Raw genomic sequence first — 20458 nt, 5'->3', positions numbered from 1 at the left:
CACTACTACGATGCACTATCTCAACAAACAAGGAGGTACAAGATCTCTCACCCTCTCCAGGGAAGCCCAAGCGATCTGGCACTGGGCCTCGCAGCAAGGCGTCACAATATCGGCGGTGCACTTGCCGGGAATAAACAACAAGGCAGCGGATGCACTCAGCAGGCAGAAATCAGACTGCCACGAGTGGGAACTAGACCAGACGGTACTCACCCAGATTTTGTCTCAGTGGGGAACACCAACAGTGGATCTGTTTGCGAAGAAGACCAACGCCAAATGCCAGTTCTTCGCAAGCTGGCATCACCAAAAGGGATCTTGGGGGAATGCGTTTTCGATAGTCTGGTCCGACATCTTTGCTTACGCCTTTCCTCCCATTCCGTTGATCCCAAGGGTCCTCAGGAAGATGAAAACAGAACCGTGCACTCTCATACTGATAGCCCCGTACTGGCCGCGCCAACATTGGTTCACAGAGCTCCTCATTCTCTCAGTCAAGCCTCATATTCCGCTGGAGCCGTTACCTCATCTACTAACAATGAACAACGGCCAAGTTCGACACCCCGATCCGCAGTCAATGCGGTTAGCGGCATGGCTCCTCACCACAGAGAATTTGTGCATTTGAATATCCCGCAGGACTGCAGAGATATTTTGTCACAGGCCAGAGCGGATAGCACGAACAAGGCGTATCAGTGCAAATGGAAGAGATTCTGTACCTGGTGTCATCAGTGTCAAATCGACCCGTTTCTTTCACCACCAGAAAAGATTTTGCCTTATCTCTTAGAGTTAGCTCGATCTGGCCTGGCACATTCGTCCATTAAAGTTCATGTAGCAGCCATAGCTGCATACAGGCGTTCGGATGACACACCCTCGCTCTTCTCTTCTCGGCTGATTAAAAGATTTTTAAAAGGATTATTCAGGGTTTACCCTCCTTTCAGACCTCCACCTCCTTCGTGGAACCTGAACATTGTTTTGGCGCAACTGATGAAGCATCCTTTTGAGCCAATCCACCGTGCGTCCCTCAAGCATTTATCATGGAAGGTCGCCTTGTTAATAGCCCTTACATCAGCTAGGCGGGTCAGTGAGGTACAAGCGCTCTCCATCCAAGAGCCTTTCCTACAGTTGAAACAAGATAGACTACTAATGCGCACTAACCCGCATTTTATTCCTAAAGTTCCGTCAGACTTTCACATTAACGAACCTCTGGTTTTCAAGTCTTTTTTCCCTCGTCCATCTACTCCAGCGGAGAGAGCATTACATTCTCTAGATGTGAAAAGATGCGTTCAATTTTATTTGGACAGGACAAAAGCGTTTTGGCGCTCTAATCAGCTATTTGTGGCGTACAGTGCCCCTAGGAAGGGGTACCCACTATCCAAGCAGAGTATTTCAAGATGGATCGCCTCTGCTATTCGCTTCTGTCATCTAGCAGCGGGCAAACCTTTGCAGTCATCTGTGCATGCTGACTCGACGAGAAAGGTCTCAGCGTCAACGGCACTGTTTGCCGGAGTGCCACTACAAGACATATGTAGGGCAGCAACATGGAAGAGCTGCCATACCTTTACTAAACACTATTGCTTGGAGTCCCTCTCGCATGGAGAGGTAGCAGTGGGCCAAGCGGTTCTCAGGAATCTCTTCAGGTGAAGGTGAGCCACTTCTCCTACATCCCTCCATCCTAGAAAAGGTATGCACATTAAAAAATGTATCTAAAAATAATACAATACTGGTTTGTTATTCAAATTTCATCATGTATCTTCATACAAATATTCCTATTTATATTAGAGATAAGAAGATACTTATATGGTTATATACAGGGAGTGCAGAATTATTAGGCAAATGAGTATTTTGACCACATCATCCTCTTTATGCATGTTGTCTTACTCCAAGCTGTATAGGCTTGAAAGCCTACTACCAATTAAGCATATTAGGTGATGTGCATCTCTGTAATGAGAAGGGGTGTGGTCTAATGACATCAACACCCTATATCAGGTGTGCATAATTATTAGGCAACTTCCTTTCCTTTGGCAAAATGGGTCAAAAGAAGGACTTGACAGGCTCAGAAAAGTCAAAAATAGTGAGATATCTTGCAGAGGGATGCAGCACTCTTAAAATTGCAAAGCTTCTGAAGCGTGATCATCGAACAATCAAGCGTTTCATTCAAAATAGTCAACAGGGTCGCTAGAAGCGTGTGGAAAAACCAAGGCGCAAAATAACTGCCCATGAACTGAGAAAAGTCAAGCGTGCAGCTGCCACGATGCCACTTGCCACCAGTTTGGCCATATTTCAGAGCTGCAACATCACTGGAGTGCCCAAAAGCACAAGGTGTGCAATACTCAGAGACATGGCCAAGGTAAGAAAGGCTGAAAGACGACCACCACTGAACAAGACACACAAGCTGAAACGTCAAGACTGGGCCAATAAATATCTCAAGACTGATTTTTCTAAGCTTTTATGGACTGATGAAATGAGAGTGAGTCTTGATGGGCCAGATGGATGGGCCCGTGGCTGGATTGGTAAAGGGCAGAGAGCTCCAGTCCGACTCAGACGCCAGCAAGGTGGAGGTGGAGTACTGGTTTGGGCTGGTATCATCAAAGATGAGCTTGTGGGGCCTTTTCGGGTTGAGGATGGAGTCAAGCTCAACTCCCAGTCCTACTGCCAGTTCCTGGAAGACACCTTCTTCAAGCAGTGGTACAGGAAGAAGTCTGCATCCTTCAAGAAAAACATGATTTTCATGCAGGACAATGCTCCATCACACGCGTCCAAGTACTCCACAGCGTGGCTGGCAAGGAAGGGTATAAAAGAAGGAAATCTAATGACATGGCCTCCTTGTTCACCTGATCTGAACCCCATTGAGAACCTGTGGTCCATCATCAAATGTGAGATTTACAAGGAGGGAAAACAGTACACCTCTCTGAACAGTGTCTGGGAGGCTGTGGTTGCTGCTGCACGCAATGTTGATGGTGAACAGATCAAACCACTGACAGAATCCATGGATGGCAGGCTTTTGAGTGTCCTTGCAAAGAAAGGTGGCTATATTGGTCACTGATTTTTTTTTTGTTTTGTTTTTGAATGTCAGAAATGTATATTTGTGAATGTTGAGATGTTATATTGGTTTCACTGGTAATAATAAATAATTGAAATGGGTATATATTTTTTTTTTGTTAAGTTGCCTAATAATTATGCACAGTAATAGTCACCTGCACACACAGATATCCCCCTAACATAGCTAAAACTAAAAACAAACTAAAAACTACTTCCAAAAATATTCAGCTTTGATATTAATGAGTTTTTTGGGTTCATTGAGAACATGGTTGTTGTTCAATAATAAAATGAATCCTCAAAAATACAACTTGCCTAATAATTCTGCACTCCCTGTATATATATATATATATATATATATATATATATATATATATATATATATATATATATATATATATGTGTATACATAGATGTGTAGATATGTATATGTAGATATAGAGAGACATGTCAGTATGATTATATGCTTCATTAATTTATACATGATGATGATAAGGTTTTGTGGCATAAGATAACCTGTTTATCAAAGGAGTTGTCTTTTTTCAATGTGCATAGTTATTGCTTGCTACTCTGATTCAAGCATGTGAATCTATGAAAGTTCCAATACTGGAGTAAGAAAACAAGTTACTTACCTGTAACTGTAGTTCTCCAGTATTGGAATCTTTCATAGATTCACATGCGACCCACCCACCTCCCCGGAGAAGCTCACTTCACCTCTTTCTGTCTAGCAGTACATATACTCATAGTAATATACGCACTTGTGCGTTGAAAATCTGAGGTGCTAGAGCTTCTCTCAGGAGGTTCTGAAGGGTGCTGTCGCCTGATTGGTGGAGGATCAAGTTTGGTCCTTTTTACAAAATGACTCTGATAGACTATCAAATTGAAGAGGCCTAGGGCCTTTTTTCTCTTCAATATGTTTTAACATTACTTATGAAAATTATACCGGGACTCCCATCTCGACGACGGGGAATGATTCAAGCATGTGAATCTATGAAAGATTGCAATACTGGAGAACTACAGTTACAGGTAAGTAACTTGTTTTCTTTTCTATAGTTGCACTCATCGATCTGTGAAACTGCTTTGTGGTGTGATCTTCATTTAATCTTTATTTCTAAGCTGTTTGAACTAATCTCATATTGTCATGGAGACTGAAAACTGCTTTACATATGTCACCTCAGCAATGTAGTTTGGAAGCCTTCACAATTCTTCAAATCTGCATTCAGCAGTTCTTAATGCGTCTTACTTAGAACAGTCCTCTTTTATTCCAAAGACTGTTCACCCTACACAAGGAAATCTCATTTTGAAAAGTTACATCATTTCATCACTTGTGGTGGTCTCAACGCAGGCATGAAAAGAGTGCCTGTTACCAATACCAAGGGGGGTTGTCTCCAATCTCCCAATCCTATGTGAATAAGCGTTCTTTCTTCAAGTCTGTGATCCTTTTTCAAGAGCTAAGGCAGTATCAATGGTCTTTCAAAAGGCATGTTCTGATAGATTTATTGAGCATAAATGTCACAAGCAACTATGCATTGTCTGGATGATTCTCTTTATCAAAATTGTGCTGCACAATCTATTTTGTTGAGATCTAGTATAGTATATTGTTAGACCTGGCATGGTCTCCCCTGCCTTTTTTGCCTCTGCTTCCCATGTTTTGACTGTGTGCTGGACTCTGTTTTTGGTACTCTGGGCACTTTACCACTGCTGACCAATGCTAAAGTGCAAGTGCTCCTGTGTAAATTATATGTGTAATTGGCTTATTCCTGATTGGCATATTTGATTTACAAGTAAGTCCCTTGTAGAGTGCACTAGATATGCCCAGAGCCTGTAAGTCAAATGCTATTGGTGGGCCTGCAGCACTGGTTGTGCCACTCGCATGAGTAGCCTAGTAAACATGGCTCAGACCTGCCACTACAGTGTCTGTGTGTGCAGTTTTAATCTGCCAATTCGACCTGGCAAGTGCGCCCACTTCCCAGGCCTAAACCTTCCCTTTTTCTACATGTAAGGCACCCCTAAGGTAGTCCCTAGGTAGCTCCATGGCAGGGTGCAGTGTATGTTAAAGGTGGGACGTGTACTGATGTATTTTACATGTCCTAACAGAGAAGGAATGCTAGACTCAGCTTTCACTGTTGCAAGGCCTATCACTCTCATGGGTTAACATGGGGGCTGCCTTTACATATCATTAAAGTGTAGATTCCCTTTGGGAGCAGACTGGAATGTGGTGTTTGGGATCTCTGAACTCACAATTTAAAAATACATATTTTAGTGAAGGTGGTTTTTGAATTGTTAGTTTGAAAATGCCACTTTTTGCTTAAACCATTTTGTGACTACTTGAGGATTCCCTGTCTGGGTCAGACTAACTGTTGGGCTAGTGTGAATTCCCTCTAGACAGTGAGACAAAGGGAACTGGGGAGTAGCCTGTGCTAGTGGAGTGAGGGAGGGAGGGGGTCACTTAGACCTGAATGGGCTGTGTCTGCCCTCTCACAATGCAGTCTCCAACCCTCTGGTGTTAGTCTGGAGCCTGGCCTTGGCAAGGCAGGATCTTGTGAACAACCAAGACTTTCCTTTGAAGTTTGCAAACTTCAGAGGCAGAAAGAATTATGAGTATTGGACCCAAAACCTCACATTTTCAGATTTCTTCAAGGATTCAAGAAGAACCTCTGTCACGAAGAAGAGCTGAGGAGAAGTGCTGCCCCAGTCTGTGACTGTGCTTTGTTGGGCTATCCTGCAGTTGCTGCTTCTGCCTGTGAAAGTAGACAAAGACTGGACTTTGTTGTGTATGCCTGCTTGAGAAGAATCTCCTAGGGCTTGAGTTGAGCTTGCCTCCTATTGTTGAAGTCTCAGGGCCATCAGACTTCCTCTGCCAGCACCTGGACTCTGGTGAGACTCCTGCCAAGTGGTGCCCCATCGAGTCCCTTCGGCCCTTGAAAGGTGAAGCTGGTGGAAAAGGACTGAAATCCATGCAAAGACCGCCGTGCGGGGACATTTTCGATGCACCATCTGCAACGTGGCTGATAAATGACGTGCAGCCGGCCTTGCGGCTGAAATTGACGCTCCGCCTGCATCGTTACTGGAAGATCTATGCATTGCGGCTGGAGAAACGAAGCGCAACACGTGCTAGCGGGTGCTGTTGCTAATGATGCAAACCCCAGGCAGTGCAGTTTTCTGACACAGTGTGACCGGATTTCAATGCAACATCACTGGGTGTGAAAAATTGACCCCAAGGCTGCCTGGACCCGAGGTGCCCATCCGGAAATCGACACGTCACTCTTGCGAGGGAGAAAAACGACGCATCGCAGATCGGACCAGAGAAGAAAACAATGCACGGCCTCACTTGCGAGTAAGCAATCGGCGCATCGCTGACTTTTCCGATGCACACTCGCCGATGCAGCTTTATTTTGACGCAGACCAGGTACTTTGTGTAACCGCGTTCTCACTGTTTTCTATGGATTGACTTATTCTTTTTAAATTTTATATCTTGACTTGTGTATGTTGAATTTTGTCGTTTTGGTTTTGTTTGATTTAGATAAATATTCCCTGTTTTTCTAAACTGGTGGGGTGTCAATTTTGTAGAGTTTTCACTTTATTACTGTGTGTGTTGGTACAAATACTTTACACATTGCTTCTGGGGTTAAGCCTTTCTGCTCGTGCCAAGCTACCAAGGGGGTGAGCAGGGTTAACAAGGTGTTTCTCTCCTTTACCCTGACTAGAGTGAGGGTCCCTGCTTGGACAGAGTGTAAACTGACTGCCGACCAGAGACCCAATTTCTAACATATATCAATCAATGACTTGTTAAGCACGCTACTCACCCAGTAGGGTCTCAAGGTGCTGGGGGGAGGAAGGGGTTGGATTGCTACTGCTCGAATAGCCAGGTCTTGAGACGTTTCCAGAAGGTCAGGAGGTCCTGGGTCAGACGTAGGTTGACTGTAAGGGAGTTCCAGGTTTTGGCAGCGAGGTGGGAGAAGGATCTGCCGCCGGTCGTGGTACGGTGGATGCAGGGAATGGTGGCAAGGTTGGTGGAGCGGAGCTGGCTGGTGGGCACGTGGAAGCTGAGATGCTTGTTGAGGTAGACAGGGCCTGCGTCGTGGAGTGCCTTATGAGCGTGGATCATGAGTTTGAAGATGATCCTCTTGCTGACGGGTAGCCAGTGAAGGTCTCGGAGGTGGGCTGAGATATGTTTGTGGTGAGGGAGGTTAAGGATGAGGCGTGCGGAGGTGTTCTGAATTCGCTGAAGTTTCCTCTGGAGCTTGGCGTAGAGTGCGTTGCCGTAGTCCAGTCTGCTGCTGACGATGGCGTGGGTGACCGTTATTCTGGTTTCGATGGGGATCCATCTGAAGGTCTTATGAAGCATGCAGAAGGTGTTGAAACATGAGGATGAGACGGCGTTGACTTGCTGGGTCATGGTGAGCGAAGAGTCCAGTACGAAGCCAAGGTTGCGCGCATGGCTGGTGGGAGTTGGAGCGGCTCCTAGTGTGGCAGGCCACCAGGAGTCCCATGCTGATCGTTTGGAGCCGAGGATGAGGATCTCCAACTTATCAGAGTTCAGTTTGAGGCGGCTTATCTCCATCCAGTTGGAGATGGCATGAAGTCCGTTGTGGAGATTGGTCTTGGCGGTGGCGGGGTCCTTCGTGGGTGAGCGGATCAGTTGGGTGTCGTCCGCGTTGAGGCCGTGGGATTGGACGATGTTGGCGAGTGGTGCCATGTAGACGTTAAAAAGGGTAGGGCTGAGAGAGGATCCTGGGGGGACTTCGCAGATGGTCTTGGTGGCTTTCGACAGGAACGGAGGGAGGCGGACTCGCTGAGTTCTGTCGGAGAGGAAGGGTGTGATCCAGTCCAGGGCCTTGTGGCAGAGTCCGGCATCGTGGAGGCATGTGCGAAGTGTGTGGTGGCAGACGGTATCGAAGGATGCCAAGAGGTCAAGGAGGATGAGGGCCACGGTTTCACCTTTGTCGAGCATGATCCTGATGTCGGTAGCTGTGATGAGAGCGGTCTCGGTGCTGCGCTTCTTGCGGAAGCCGGATTGGGAGATGTCGAGCAAACTGTTGTCCTCCAGGAAGTGGGATAGTTGGCTGTTGACTATCTTCTCGATGCCCTTCGCTGGGAAGGGGAGGAGGGAGATAGGCCAGTCATTCTTGAGGTCTTCGGGGTGTGCCTTGGGGGTTTGTGAGCAGTGCGTTGACTTTCGCATGTTTCTAGCTCTCCGGGAAGGTGGCGGTCTCGAAGGAGCTCTTGATGATAGTGCGGCATTGGGGGGGGGGGGGGGGGCGATGATTTGGCTGGCTTTGTTGAAGACATAGTGAGGGCAGGGGTCGGTGGGTGATCCGGAGTGGATGGTGCTCATGGTCTTGGTGGTGTCCTCGTCGTTGGTGTGGGTCCAGGTGCTCAGGATGTTGGTGTGGTTGGGTACTTTGGGGTTGGTGTTGGTCGCAGTGGTCGTGGGGATTGGGGAGATGAAGCTGCCATGGATATCTGTGATCTTGTGATGAAAAAAGGTGGCGAGAGAGTCGCAGAGGTCTTGCGAGGGGGTGGGGTCGATGGAGCAAGACTTGGGGTTGGCAAGTTCTTTGATGCTGAAGAGCTCTTTGCTGTCGTGCGTGTTGTCGATTCGCTCTTTGTAGAATGACCTTATGGTGATCAGGATGAGCTGGTGATGCTTGTGGATTGCTGTCTTGAGGGCGGCGTGGTTGCTCTCCGTTTGTTCGTGGCGCCATATTTTCTCGATTTTCTGGCACTCGTGCTTGGAGGACTGAGGGTGCTTTCTTGCTGGTGCGGGTGTTGGGTGGTTTCCTGAGTGGAGCGAGGGTGTTGGCGCAGTCGTCTAGACATTGTTTGAGGTTGATGGCGGCGGTGTTTGGGTAGCTGGTGTTGGGTGGCGGGGTGTGAGCGAGGGTGGAGATCAGCTGGTCCTTAGAGATCTTGTTCCAGCTGCGGTGAGGGATTCGTTGCAGGTGGTGGTGAGTGGTAGGTTTCTGGAAGAGAAGTGGACAGTGGTGGTCGGTCCAGTGGAGTTCGGTGGTATGGGAGAAGGTGATGTGGCTGCTGGTGGAGAAGATGGGGTAGTGTGTATGGCCAGATGAGTGGGTGGGCGTTGTGACAAGTTGTTTGAGACCGAGCTTGTTGATCAAAGCTGAGGAGTTGCTGATGTTGGTGTTCTCTAGGTGAAAATTTAGGTCACCGAGGAGCATGTAGTCCGTAGAGGTGAGGGCGTGAGTGCTGATTGTGTCTGCAATGGCGTCGCAGAACTGTGGACAGGGGTTCCTCTCAGGGTGGTGTTGACGTAAATCTGGAAGTGCAAGTGTTCGGCGGCATCAATGGTGTCATGGGTGTTGGTTGCGACCCTGATGGTGCTCCTGTGGACTATGGCGATTCCTCCTCTGTTTTGTTTGGTGAGGAAGGCGATGTCTGGGGAGGTTGAGGTGAGAAGGTCCCAGAGTTCGACGGCGCGCTTCTGGATGGAGCGGATGTTGAGGAGGATGCAGCTGAGGTGGTTGTTATGGGTGGAGCTGTTCTGGTGCTTGGTGGATTGGGTGCAGGAGAAGTTGCACATCCGGCAGGAAAAGGGTCCATGGGTGTGCCTCGGGAAGGGCTGGACGCAGGTGGTGAGGTGGCCAGGGTTGAGAGCGTGGAGTTCTTCGGCGGTGTGACGGCATCTGGCGGTGTGGGGAGTGCGTGGACCCAGGCGGACCGGCCCTGGGCGCGGTCCAGGTGCCGACGGGTGTAGTCTGGCTTGCCTCTGGCGCACCCGCTGCGAGCGGCCGCGCAGAGGCCACCTTTATGAAGGGGAGGTGGGAGGGAGGAGCAGCTGGGAGGCGGGGAGCGGTGGGCAAATGGGGGTGCAGGGAGGGTGGGGGTGCAAGGGGGCGGGGACGCAGCGGCGGGAACAGGGAGAGCGCAAAGAGCCAACGAAGTGAAAATTCTGCGAAAAAGACAGAAAGATGAGGAAAAGGCACAAAAAGAGGCAGAGAGCCGAAAAAGGCACAAAAAAGAGGGGAAACTGCACAAATAACAAAGTACAGATTACAGGACAGACACACAATACTTACGGCAACCACTAGACACCAGGGATGAGGCGCAGGAGGGTGCCTGCAGGTGGTTGAGGGCCTCAAACTCGCAGCAGCAAGGGTGGGGTCGGGGACGGAGGCAGACAGGAGGAGCTGCGTGGCGTGTAGAGTAAGTATATGTTGCCACGTCAAACCGTCTGTAGGGAATCCTGAGGATGCTGCTTGCACTGCACCATGTTGGGACCAAGTCCGTATGTGGTGTGGTACCAGTAGAGACTAATTATAATTGCATCATTGGTGCAGTTGACAAGAAAACACAAACTGAACTACATCTGTTTCAAGACTGTAACCCGATGACCGGTCTTACCTACTTTCATTCTCCTCTTGATCAATCTCACTCTTGTGATGGTCAAAGAATATAATCTGATATTCATAGCTGTATCCACCATTTGTCCCAGGATCATTGCTTCAGACACCCCTTAGAGTTGATATTTGGGAATCAAGAGTTGAATCATGCATCAAAATATGAAAATGTTGTTCCCTAGGACATCATATCAACTTCCATAAGATCAACACTCTTTTTCTGGTCCCAAAGGACCCAAATGGAGCTGCTCTTTTGATTTGTAACTTGTCCATGTGCAATGAGTAAATTGCATTTTATTACACATGTGAGGTTTTCACTTCCAGAACTCCCTTTTGGCCCTCAGCCAAGGTTGAGGCAAGTGTGGTTTCTTTATTGAAAATGGCTGAAATTCCAGGTTCTGTAAGATAGAACTAACAGGGCACAGTTGAGGCTGTGTTGGAAAGATCTGCTCAGTGAGTCAACCAAGTTGACAACCTGGTGGTTGATAGCCCTGTTGGTCATGCTTATCATTGAAACATTGTGATGTGAGTCTTGCAGGATGAGCTTAACTGGTAGGTGGGCACTGGTAGGTGGGCATCATCCTGCAAATAAATGCAGGATGATGTTCACCCTAATTACATTAAACCTCCACCAATGGATCGGTCATCCACATCGGAGGACTGATTTGCATTTCTGCTTCACATGATCATTACTGATGCGTCCCTTGATGGCTGTGCAGCTGACCTGGCTGTTAATAAGGGATCTGTGTTATGGGCCCAAACCTCATGAAAATGCTTGGACTGCACATTATCTTAAATACACTGAATGTGTTCGAGGGACAAGGAAAAAGATGCTGGTAAATGACGGGCTTTTACATTGAGGTTCTACAACCAGAAGCAAGGCATTAGCTGCTCGCTAACCTATTTCCCTGACAGCATGATGACAGCTGGAAATTAACAAAGGGGTGGGCCACTGTAGTGGATTTGAGTCCAAGTTGCATTGGTAGGTACTTTACCACAGGGTTGAGGATGACCTATGGGTCACTGGGGACATGTTTACCATAAATTGGAGTTTCTCTATGCCTTCCAACTAGTTCCTCTGATACACCATCTTTTGCAGCTCAGGGTCAGGTGGGAACGTAGTGTAGTAGTAGATCATATCAGCTTTTTGAGGCAATGCAAGATCATCACCTCATATTTCTTATGTGGAAGGATAGCAGCTATCATTTTGTCTGGGGGATGGGAGCAATTGAAATGCTTCTAAAGATCTGGCACAGTTATTGTTAGTTTCATCTCCACTATGCTGCACCTGCCTGGTGCTTCCAATGTCTTAGCTGGAGTGAGTGTTTGCTCAGGATGTCAAAAGGACACTTTGCTGTCAGTTCACAGTAACTGTGGTCAACCAACAGCTCCTCTGTTTGCAGCCTTTTGACAGCCAGAAGGGTCAGGTAATTGCTAAGGCCACCACAGCCAGAAACAAGTAGACTGCAGACATCTTGCCTGGCAGAAGAGGCGGCAACTCCCGGAAGAGTGACTACCCTGTTGACAAGGTGAATGGCTGCCATCATGGCTTTCATGATCTGTTGTTGGTGGAGTAATCAAAAGGTCCTGGAGCTTCTGTAAGAATTATTGCTTGAATGTAGAAACAAAGGCAGATGTTCACTATTTGACAAGTGGATGTGAATAACCTGTTTCAATAACTACAAATACTCACTTTCCTCCTTGTATCCACTGCTTGACATGCTGTTGAAATAGCAGGTAAACCTATACACAATCCAATACTGAAGAATACATTGCTTACATGTACACGTCTCTCCAACATTGGTGTCTGTTATAAATCCATGTGAGGTGAGGTTCACTGGATTATTCTTTTATGAGACCTGCTCGGGCTCTAAACAAAGGCGTGTTAGAGGTAGGGATAATTACAGAGCAAAGAGGTTTCGATAAAAGTGAGCAGAGCTTAACTGCCTGTCGGAAAGTTACCCTTTTCTGGGATTTTGATTTATGGCTTCACGTTTCATTAACTTAGAGAGATATTGAAATATCCTTGGAATCCATAAAAGATGAGTTTGTTGGAGAACCAAATTTACAGGTAAGCAAATTTTTGCATTTGAAATCAAACACAATGCACAACGAAGTTACAGAATGAGAAAGACAAATGCATTAAATGATCTTCACGTCATAAAAATCGGAAAGCTTTTTTTCTGCTACATGAAGTTTAATTAATCAATGTGCATTACGTCGGTTGTCTGGCACTTTTTTCTTTTAACTCCTGCAGTGTGGCATCGGCTTGTGATTCATTAACATTTTTCATTCTGGGATATGCATGGCACACAAGTAATAGCTTTATTGACCTGGTACAATATTTGTCTGAATTCAGCAAGTGTTTCGGCTCAAAACCTTCTAATGACCATGTGTGATTTGCTGCTTCTGATGGATACTTCTAACTGAATTAACACAAACTGCCACATGGTGCCTCAGGGCTCTGTACTGGCTCAGAACCACCAAGGAAGTGATGGAAAGAAGTTCAGTTCAGTCCAACCTACTTCAATTTTATCCACTTCACCTAATCCACCCTGCTCCAGTCCAATCCACCCAATGCTAATCCAATCTGATCCACCCCACTCCAGTTCACTCAACTCCAATCCAGTCCACCTCAAACTAATCCATCCATTTCAGACCTTCCCACTCAAATCATCCCCACTCACTCCGCCCCAATCCGGTCCACCGCACTCAGTCCACCGAACCCCATCAGTCCACTCCAATACTCCACATTCCAATCCATCCCACCCCACTCCTGTCCAATCCACCCATCCCATCCCAGTCCAATCCACCCACCCCAGTCTTATCACACCGGTCCACCCAGTTCAGTCAGTCCAGTCCACCACATTCCACCCCACCCCACCCCATTTTAGTCCAGCCCATTTCAATCCACCCCACTCAATCGTAATCCCATCCACTCACTACCTCAACCCACTCCACCCTATTCCACCCCACTGTATACCACTGCAGTCTACAACACTTGCTGCCACTGACCCCTACTCCACTCTACAACACTCAAACAAATCCTCTGACACTGTACTTCCCCACTCTACAACACTCCACGCCACTAACTTTTAGCCGTGCTGAACAGCAGCCACACTGGTGTACAACATGGCTAAAACACATTGCCAAAGCCAATAGCTCTTGTACAGTGAGACCTATTGGCTTTGCAAATATTTATCTTTAATTGGCAATACTAGTAATGATTGCCAGCGGGCTGTGTGAGAAAGTGCCTCTTTTTATATGATTAGCCCCCCACACCTCCTCCGGCCCCTCCCTCCCAACCTCCCCCCCCTTTTGCCTGATAGTTAATGTGGTTTCAAAGTTGTTAGTGCCCATGGTCCCTGCTAACCAGGTTTCCTCGGCCAGATCTCTTTCTCAGAACTGTTGTGATGCATTGGTACAATTGGCAACACCTTTAGCTGCCACCATACATCCCTAGTAAATGGTACTTGGGTACCGAGGGCATGGGGACTAAGGGCAGGCCCCTGAGGTCAGCAGCACAGACTCGACCACCCTCAAGGGCCATGCATCCAAGTTGGCCCAGCACTGCCATTGCAGACTGTGTGCTGGTGTAATTCCAAAATGCAAAACTGACAGGGCACACAGGCTGTGTGATCTACCCACTGCATGGAATATAGGTAAGATACTCCTCTTGCAGGCATTCCAGCCTTAAGGCAGGGTGCACTATAATGCATGTGTGGGCATAGTTGTATGAGCAATATGCCCCTAATGTGTCCTTGCTAAACTTGGGACATAGTAAGTGAATGGAGCAGCCATTATAAATGCATGTGCTGGTCACCGATCAGTACAAGTTTCACAGCTATATGATGGCCACTCTGAGTCCAGGGTTGTTTGGTATCAAACAACTCAGAACAATAAATCCAAACTGGTACCAGTATTGGATTTATTGCAAAATGTACACAGGACCAACTTTAGAGGTGCCCTCTGCAAAAGCTAACTAACCCCGGCGTAGTTGCTAGCCAGTCACAGCCAGCCTGCCACCACTAGACATGATTCTGGATCCCTGGGGTAAGAGCCCTTGCTTTATGGGTTCAGAAAACAAAGCACTTCCTGTGAAGAGGTGTTACACCACCTCCCTCAGGAATGTGCACTGCCTTTCCAGCGAGCTTCAAAGGGCGTATCACCTTTGAACATCGACCACCTACACTGCTGGTAGAAGCAGATGGCCGCCCCCATTGCAAACCCTCACTTTTGGTGGGAGCAACAGTGGGAAAATGCACAGGGGACAGGAGGGGTGGCCACCCCCAGCTTGCACCACTCCTAAGGTGTTGCATGCAAGGTGACCTCTCCATTTCATTTTCCTCTATCTTGAATAGTAGGAAAATAGCCTATCAGGCATACTGAAGTAACATTTGGCCACAGGAAGTGGTCATACAGTAGGTGTAGCCACCCTAAGGTAGATGACCCATTGGTCACTACTAGGACTCCCCTAAACACCCACTAAATGTAGTATTTTGTGGGCACCCCTAGACCTGCAGATCAGATTTCAAGGACACAAGAAGGCTTGCAACAAAGAAGACCCAAAGCTCGAACTACATTCCTGGTGCATGAAGATAAAGGCGCCAAACCTTGCTGCTGCACCCTGGACTCAGTCGCCGCTGAGGGGTAGCATGGACATCCGACTGACTCAACAAAACCCCAGAGGACCTCCACCCTTCTGAAAATCACCAAAAACCTTCCTCCAGAGTGAAGGCATCACTCCATGCAACAAAGAAGCTAAAGACAAGTGAAGTCCAGTTCACTGACCCGCCGCTGACCAAGGAACCGGACCCAGCAGCCGGACCAAATTCCACCCGACAGACTGGGGGGGAAAAATCCTGCAAGTGTGCCACGTTTGGTGGCACTGCAACCTCCAGTGGCTGAACATGCAATAGGCCAGGGTACTGGACACCCAATGTCGGACACCAAGGAAAATAAAAAGTCCATTCCTGACTCTCAAAGGACCAGGAGCATGCCCCAGTCTAGGGCCTTGAGGACACGTAAGAACCCCCTCCCCACCTCCCCTCCCCCAGAGTGGCCTTGCTGACCTGCTTAAAGTGACCTTCCTCCTGCTTACAAGGGCACCTTTGCGCACAGCTCCTGGCTCACCTATCTGCTCTGCACTAGGCCTCCCTAGGCCCTGTACCATGGAACCAGCTGTGCTGTAAGGGTCCCCCACTCTGTCTGACCTCTACACTCCAAGTGGACTTGAGGGTCTTACCTTGAAGTTTGACTTTGCATTGCTTTTCCAAGTGGTCCCCCACGGTGGTCTTGTACCAGCTCCAAGGACTCTTCAGCAACTGCTCCTGCCCAAACTGGGAGCCGCCCGAACTTGCCTAGCTGGTCCACAGGACATGTTGACAACCTCTACCTATAACGAGACATTATTAAACGCACTGCCTGATTTTGTATGCATTTTTAAAGTTTTCCTCATTGATTTCTATGGTGCATAATTACACGCAAAAATACTTTTTGCTAAACCTTGAAAAATCATAACTTTAAAAAAAAAAAAATTACCTGACTTTGAGGATCTTGGTCTCAAACCTTTTATAAAAATCTGAAGTATTTTTGTAAATTGGTCTTGAGTTATTCTTTTGTGTGTCCACGTTTATTGATACTGTGAGTACAACAAATGCTTAGCACTTCTCCAAAATTGGCCTAGCTGCTCAACCAAGCTACCATAAAAATCAGAGCACTAGGTGGTCTATTTTTTACTTCTGTAAACCAAGGTAGGTTTGCTTGGAGACTCTGCACTGGGCACATCATTTTTGTACACTATATAGAGAGCCAGCCTCCTACAGTCTGTGGGTCATTGAAGAGGCTTCCTTTCTCAAAGTATCCCTAGACACTCAATGCCATGCCATGTGGGACACCTCCAGTACCAGCCCTTTCATGTATATTGTTAGCATTTATGTAAGTTAGAGAAAGTTGTTTTTGAACTATCGCAAGATCTACCACTGCCAGTTTAAACTGACATCTTATTAATTTCCAGTTCATTTGTACTGAAGTACCGTGGTAAGCTTCATTTCACGTTATTGGACATGTGCTCCACAGTGCAATACAATGTAAAAGGCACTGGCTGATAATCAATACTGTATGATTTGTCAATATGTGCAATTAATTTCCAGAAGGCTTTGAATTACCATTTGAAACGTCTATAGATGTAAACATGTTTGCCTTATTCGACTAAATGTGCTTTTTTTCACTTAACACACCCCTCAACTAGTCCAAAAAGAATCGCCAGTTTGAAGACATTGATGGAAGTGAGAGTCCTTACGTATTTGGTTCCATGGACTTTGCAGACTGTGATTTTTATGAAGACTACCCATTTTCTGGTCTTATGCCTCTTACGCCAATTATCATTAATGAGGTAAGCCTTGCACATTCTATAGTGGTGGGACTATTCAAAATAAAATGTGCATAAACGATGACTTAAAACTTATGACATATAACAAATTTCTAAATGTTTTTACACAATGCAGTCTCTATTCGAGTAGTAGGCTACCACTTTATTTGGGTTCAAGGTCATAAAATGTAATTTCCCATGGTATCCAATTACAACAGAAGTTCCACACTGCGTCAAAAGTATTGAAGAATACCGCATGCCAACCAACCGATAACGCATTTATAGGATGGTGAGCTGACTAAATGTGTTGTCTCAATGCTGAAAATGCCTTATTGTCTATTTTGGCATCCATAATAATTACTGTAAGATGAATCAAGCCATCTTTTAAGCATCTTAAGATATATTGTAAATAGTAAAGGGATTAATCTCTTTATTGAGACTAGCACGCTAGTTAGACTTAATAGAAATTAGGATAAAGTCACAAGATTTGTTGTATAGTCTGAACTTTTCTCTCCTTGCTGTCATCTTCCTATGATTGTCACAGAGTTCAATTTCGTTTTAAGAGGCAATGTTTAAAAAAATAAAAAAACAAAAACTGTTGCACACACATCTTAATCCAAATTAATGCAAAGAGGTGTGCCAAAATATACGCTGGAAAAATTGTTGACAAAAAGACCGTCCTGTTTAAAAACAAAAACCTGCCAGATCAACTTCTACGCCCTTCAGCTGTGAAAATAGCCATCCATGTAGCAACACTGCAGGATCCTCAAAAGCATACTCCTCCTTCTGAGTAACCCGTCCATCATAAAACATGCAGTGGTGCATTGTGATGGGGCGGAAGCCATCCCTTATCAAGCGTTTTTGCCCTAGTTTCCATATATGTATGTATTTATTTTTGGGTCGGTATAATCAAATTCTAAATTATAGACCGACTTTATATCCGTCAGACTCAGGGAGTGCAAAGTCTTCATGCTGCTGATCTCCGGGGTACACTCACTTTGCTGGACCCCCACCACCGCCTTCACAGTTCTTCCATCATCTGTCCTGCTAGGTACTCTGAAAAAGTGTCTACTTAACACATACCTTCAGTTGAAACATCCTGAATTATTTTCAGGACTTTATCTTCAAAGACGTCTGAAGGTATATAGGCTGCTGTTGCTCATGGGACATTCACCCTAGTTGACCTTGTCCCGAATAGCCATGTCCAGTTACCTCAACTACATTGTTGCACTGAATGTTTCACCGGTGTTGCTTGCCACACAAGTTGGAAGGTAGCTTTCCCGCCAAGTGATCAGTGGACTGTTGTTTCCAAAAGGCTTCTGTGTTTTCCCTTTGTTGGGGGAAAAAACCTTGCAATGTAGTGTAGCCCCATGATCACAGCTGCTTGGCCTTCAGCTCTTTTCACTGTAACTTCTACTGAAACTGTTGCTGCTCTTACAGGTAGAGTCAGTCTCCTTCTCTAAAGACCCTATTTGCAATACGCTTTTAAAAGCATGGAGAATTTCATCCATTGCTAGGCACCTTATCTCAACCAGTTTTCTCCAGTTCTTTCCTATGGAAAAGTTAAAATGTCTAACTTTTGGTCAGGCGGTGATTCAATAAAGGGGTTGATTCTTATCTGCTGTCCTCCAGGGCGCACATACTTAAGCTCACCCAGCCAGACCACTACCAATGTGTTGAACATATGACATGCGATGTTTAGTATGAACAGACCTTTTTCTGTGTCAGAGAGTGTGCAGTCTACTGACCTTTCACATGAACTTTTCTCTGTTGAGTGAGCCCCCAGACCTTGCGGTGACAAACCGTGCATATGCTGAGTGCTCAAGTATGTTGTGACTGTGTAGCATATGTATGGTAGTGAGGCTCTGTATGTGACATGATGCAAACTAAAGTATGCACTTTCTCCTGGAAGGGCTGAGGGTCTGCCTATAGTGCCTGCCAAGAAGCCTGTCTGCTGAGAGGACAGGAGTGTGCCTGGCCCTGAAGCAGGAGAGACTGTCCAGGAGGCGTAGTGCAATGTGTTCCCAGCAAGACGAGCACCAAGAGAAAGTGAACTACAAAAGTGACATGTGGAGTAATCTGTGCTTTTAGAGGTTCCCCATGTCTCTGAGCAGTTACTATGTAAATAGCACCTAGACTAGCAAACCCAAATAGCACTGCTTCCTGGTAATCTGCTATGCCCTTCAAAAAACTGGTGCTGCTGATGGCTAGAAAAGGAGCCATGTCGTTTCAGCATACTGATTGGGCCTGAGACAAAACTGCTGAAGAAACAACATACCAGATGAGTCATCCCAGAGACTGCAATTACTGAGCCCAAGTACCCTTATGCACCTGGACATGGAGGAGGTCTTCACTGCCTAATACCAATTCCAGTGTGCAGTCCTGCTGCGCTGTCTTCATTTAGCACACCTGTTGCACTGCAAGGTCATCACTGTGGCAAAAGAAGTAGTAAAGCCACTTCTGCCAGGAGGTGTACGCATAGCACACTGTAATTCCGTTAGAACTGCAACACCAACCATCAGGTAACAGCGGTCCCAATTTGGAACTGACACAAAACTTTAGAATGTGCAGATGACTGCTGCATGTCGAGGAGAACACAGAGTAAAAGATAGAGTTTTACAGTTGGTCAGTGGGAGTAACTTATATTAATGTGCTTCTGTGCCTAATCCATGCCTATACCCACAGTATATTGGTGGAGAATGAGATCTCCTGTAGCTGGGAGAGACTACTGGTAGGGAGATATAGTCCCTTACCAAAAATCGTAATTCTGACAGATACTTCTAGCTGCATATTCCTTACATTTAGAATCTCAATGGGTGCCAGACTGAACCTCGAAGATTTTTCAGGATGGCATCTGCGTGCCAGTACGTGCTGTTGTGCTTCTCTGTCAACTCAGCTCCTCCCTGTATGTGCTTGGAGCTACGTATATGTGGCATGTGCTATGATGTTAGTTCCTTTCTTTTCATGCACATATGATTGTGACCAATCCCATAAAGTCTCTATAGTGTTTGGGGTAACCACGACTCCAGGTCGTGCAAGGAGTGCCCTGATGCACCTAAAGCGATCCAGGACCATGAAGCCAATCTTTGTCACTGAACTCCAAATGACTTTGTGTCTGGCTTGACTTTGAAGGATATTGAGATGTTTCTGCTCTCGGGCTGGTCCTGCAGCAGGCCGTCATTGTAAGGAAAGTCTTGAGGTTGGTCAAAGCAAAAGTACGAGAAGTCTAAGCAGGCCTCGTCCCTAGCCTCGCCACTCTCTCGATTATAAGAATCATTAGGATGTCAAGAGGCCCTGTGATGTCGTTCCTGGACTCCTGTTGAAGAGTTGATTCCACAGCTGATTGTGATGTACCCCGAATTTCTGGGTCAGTTCACGCTACAGCAGATTGAGGCATTGATGGAGGTCCTGCTTTGCATATTCTTCACCTTACTGGCTCCCTCTGGTGTGCCTTGGGGCCCCATGGAGCCAGAGAGAGATCTAGTCTTACCACTGGCAGGTCCACCCTCAGCGCCATCTGTGCCTACTGAACTAGCTCCAGGTTCTCCTTCGACCCTTGCCAGGCACCAGGGGCCATGCATATTCCTGCTGCACCAAGTTAACTCTGCTGACATTAGATGATGTTGAACCCTTAGTTCTGTGAGCTCTGCCAAAGTTCTGCTTGAGGTCAGTCCTTATGCACCTGGCCCCTTGCACTCTA

General features: G+C 46.6%; 1 protein-coding gene across 3 annotated transcripts in view; it reads left to right on the top strand.

Moving 5' to 3' along the window:
• Positions 1 to 20458, top strand: part of MELK (maternal embryonic leucine zipper kinase) — a 281217-nt gene that overhangs the window by 197086 nt on the left and 63673 nt on the right. For all 3 annotated transcript variants that reach the window (XM_069237613.1, XM_069237628.1, XM_069237621.1), the window contains one exon: positions 16639 to 16782. In XM_069237613.1, coding sequence (XP_069093714.1) covers positions 16639 to 16782 — 144 coding nt within the window. The remainder of the gene's footprint in view (positions 1 to 16638; positions 16783 to 20458) is intronic.

The sequence above is a fragment of the Pleurodeles waltl genome, chromosome 1_2 (genome assembly GCF_031143425.1).
Source record: "Pleurodeles waltl isolate 20211129_DDA chromosome 1_2, aPleWal1.hap1.20221129, whole genome shotgun sequence".
NCBI classification, from domain to species: domain Eukaryota; kingdom Metazoa; phylum Chordata; class Amphibia; order Caudata; family Salamandridae; genus Pleurodeles; species Pleurodeles waltl.
This window is presented reverse-complemented; position numbering and strand designations above follow the sequence as displayed.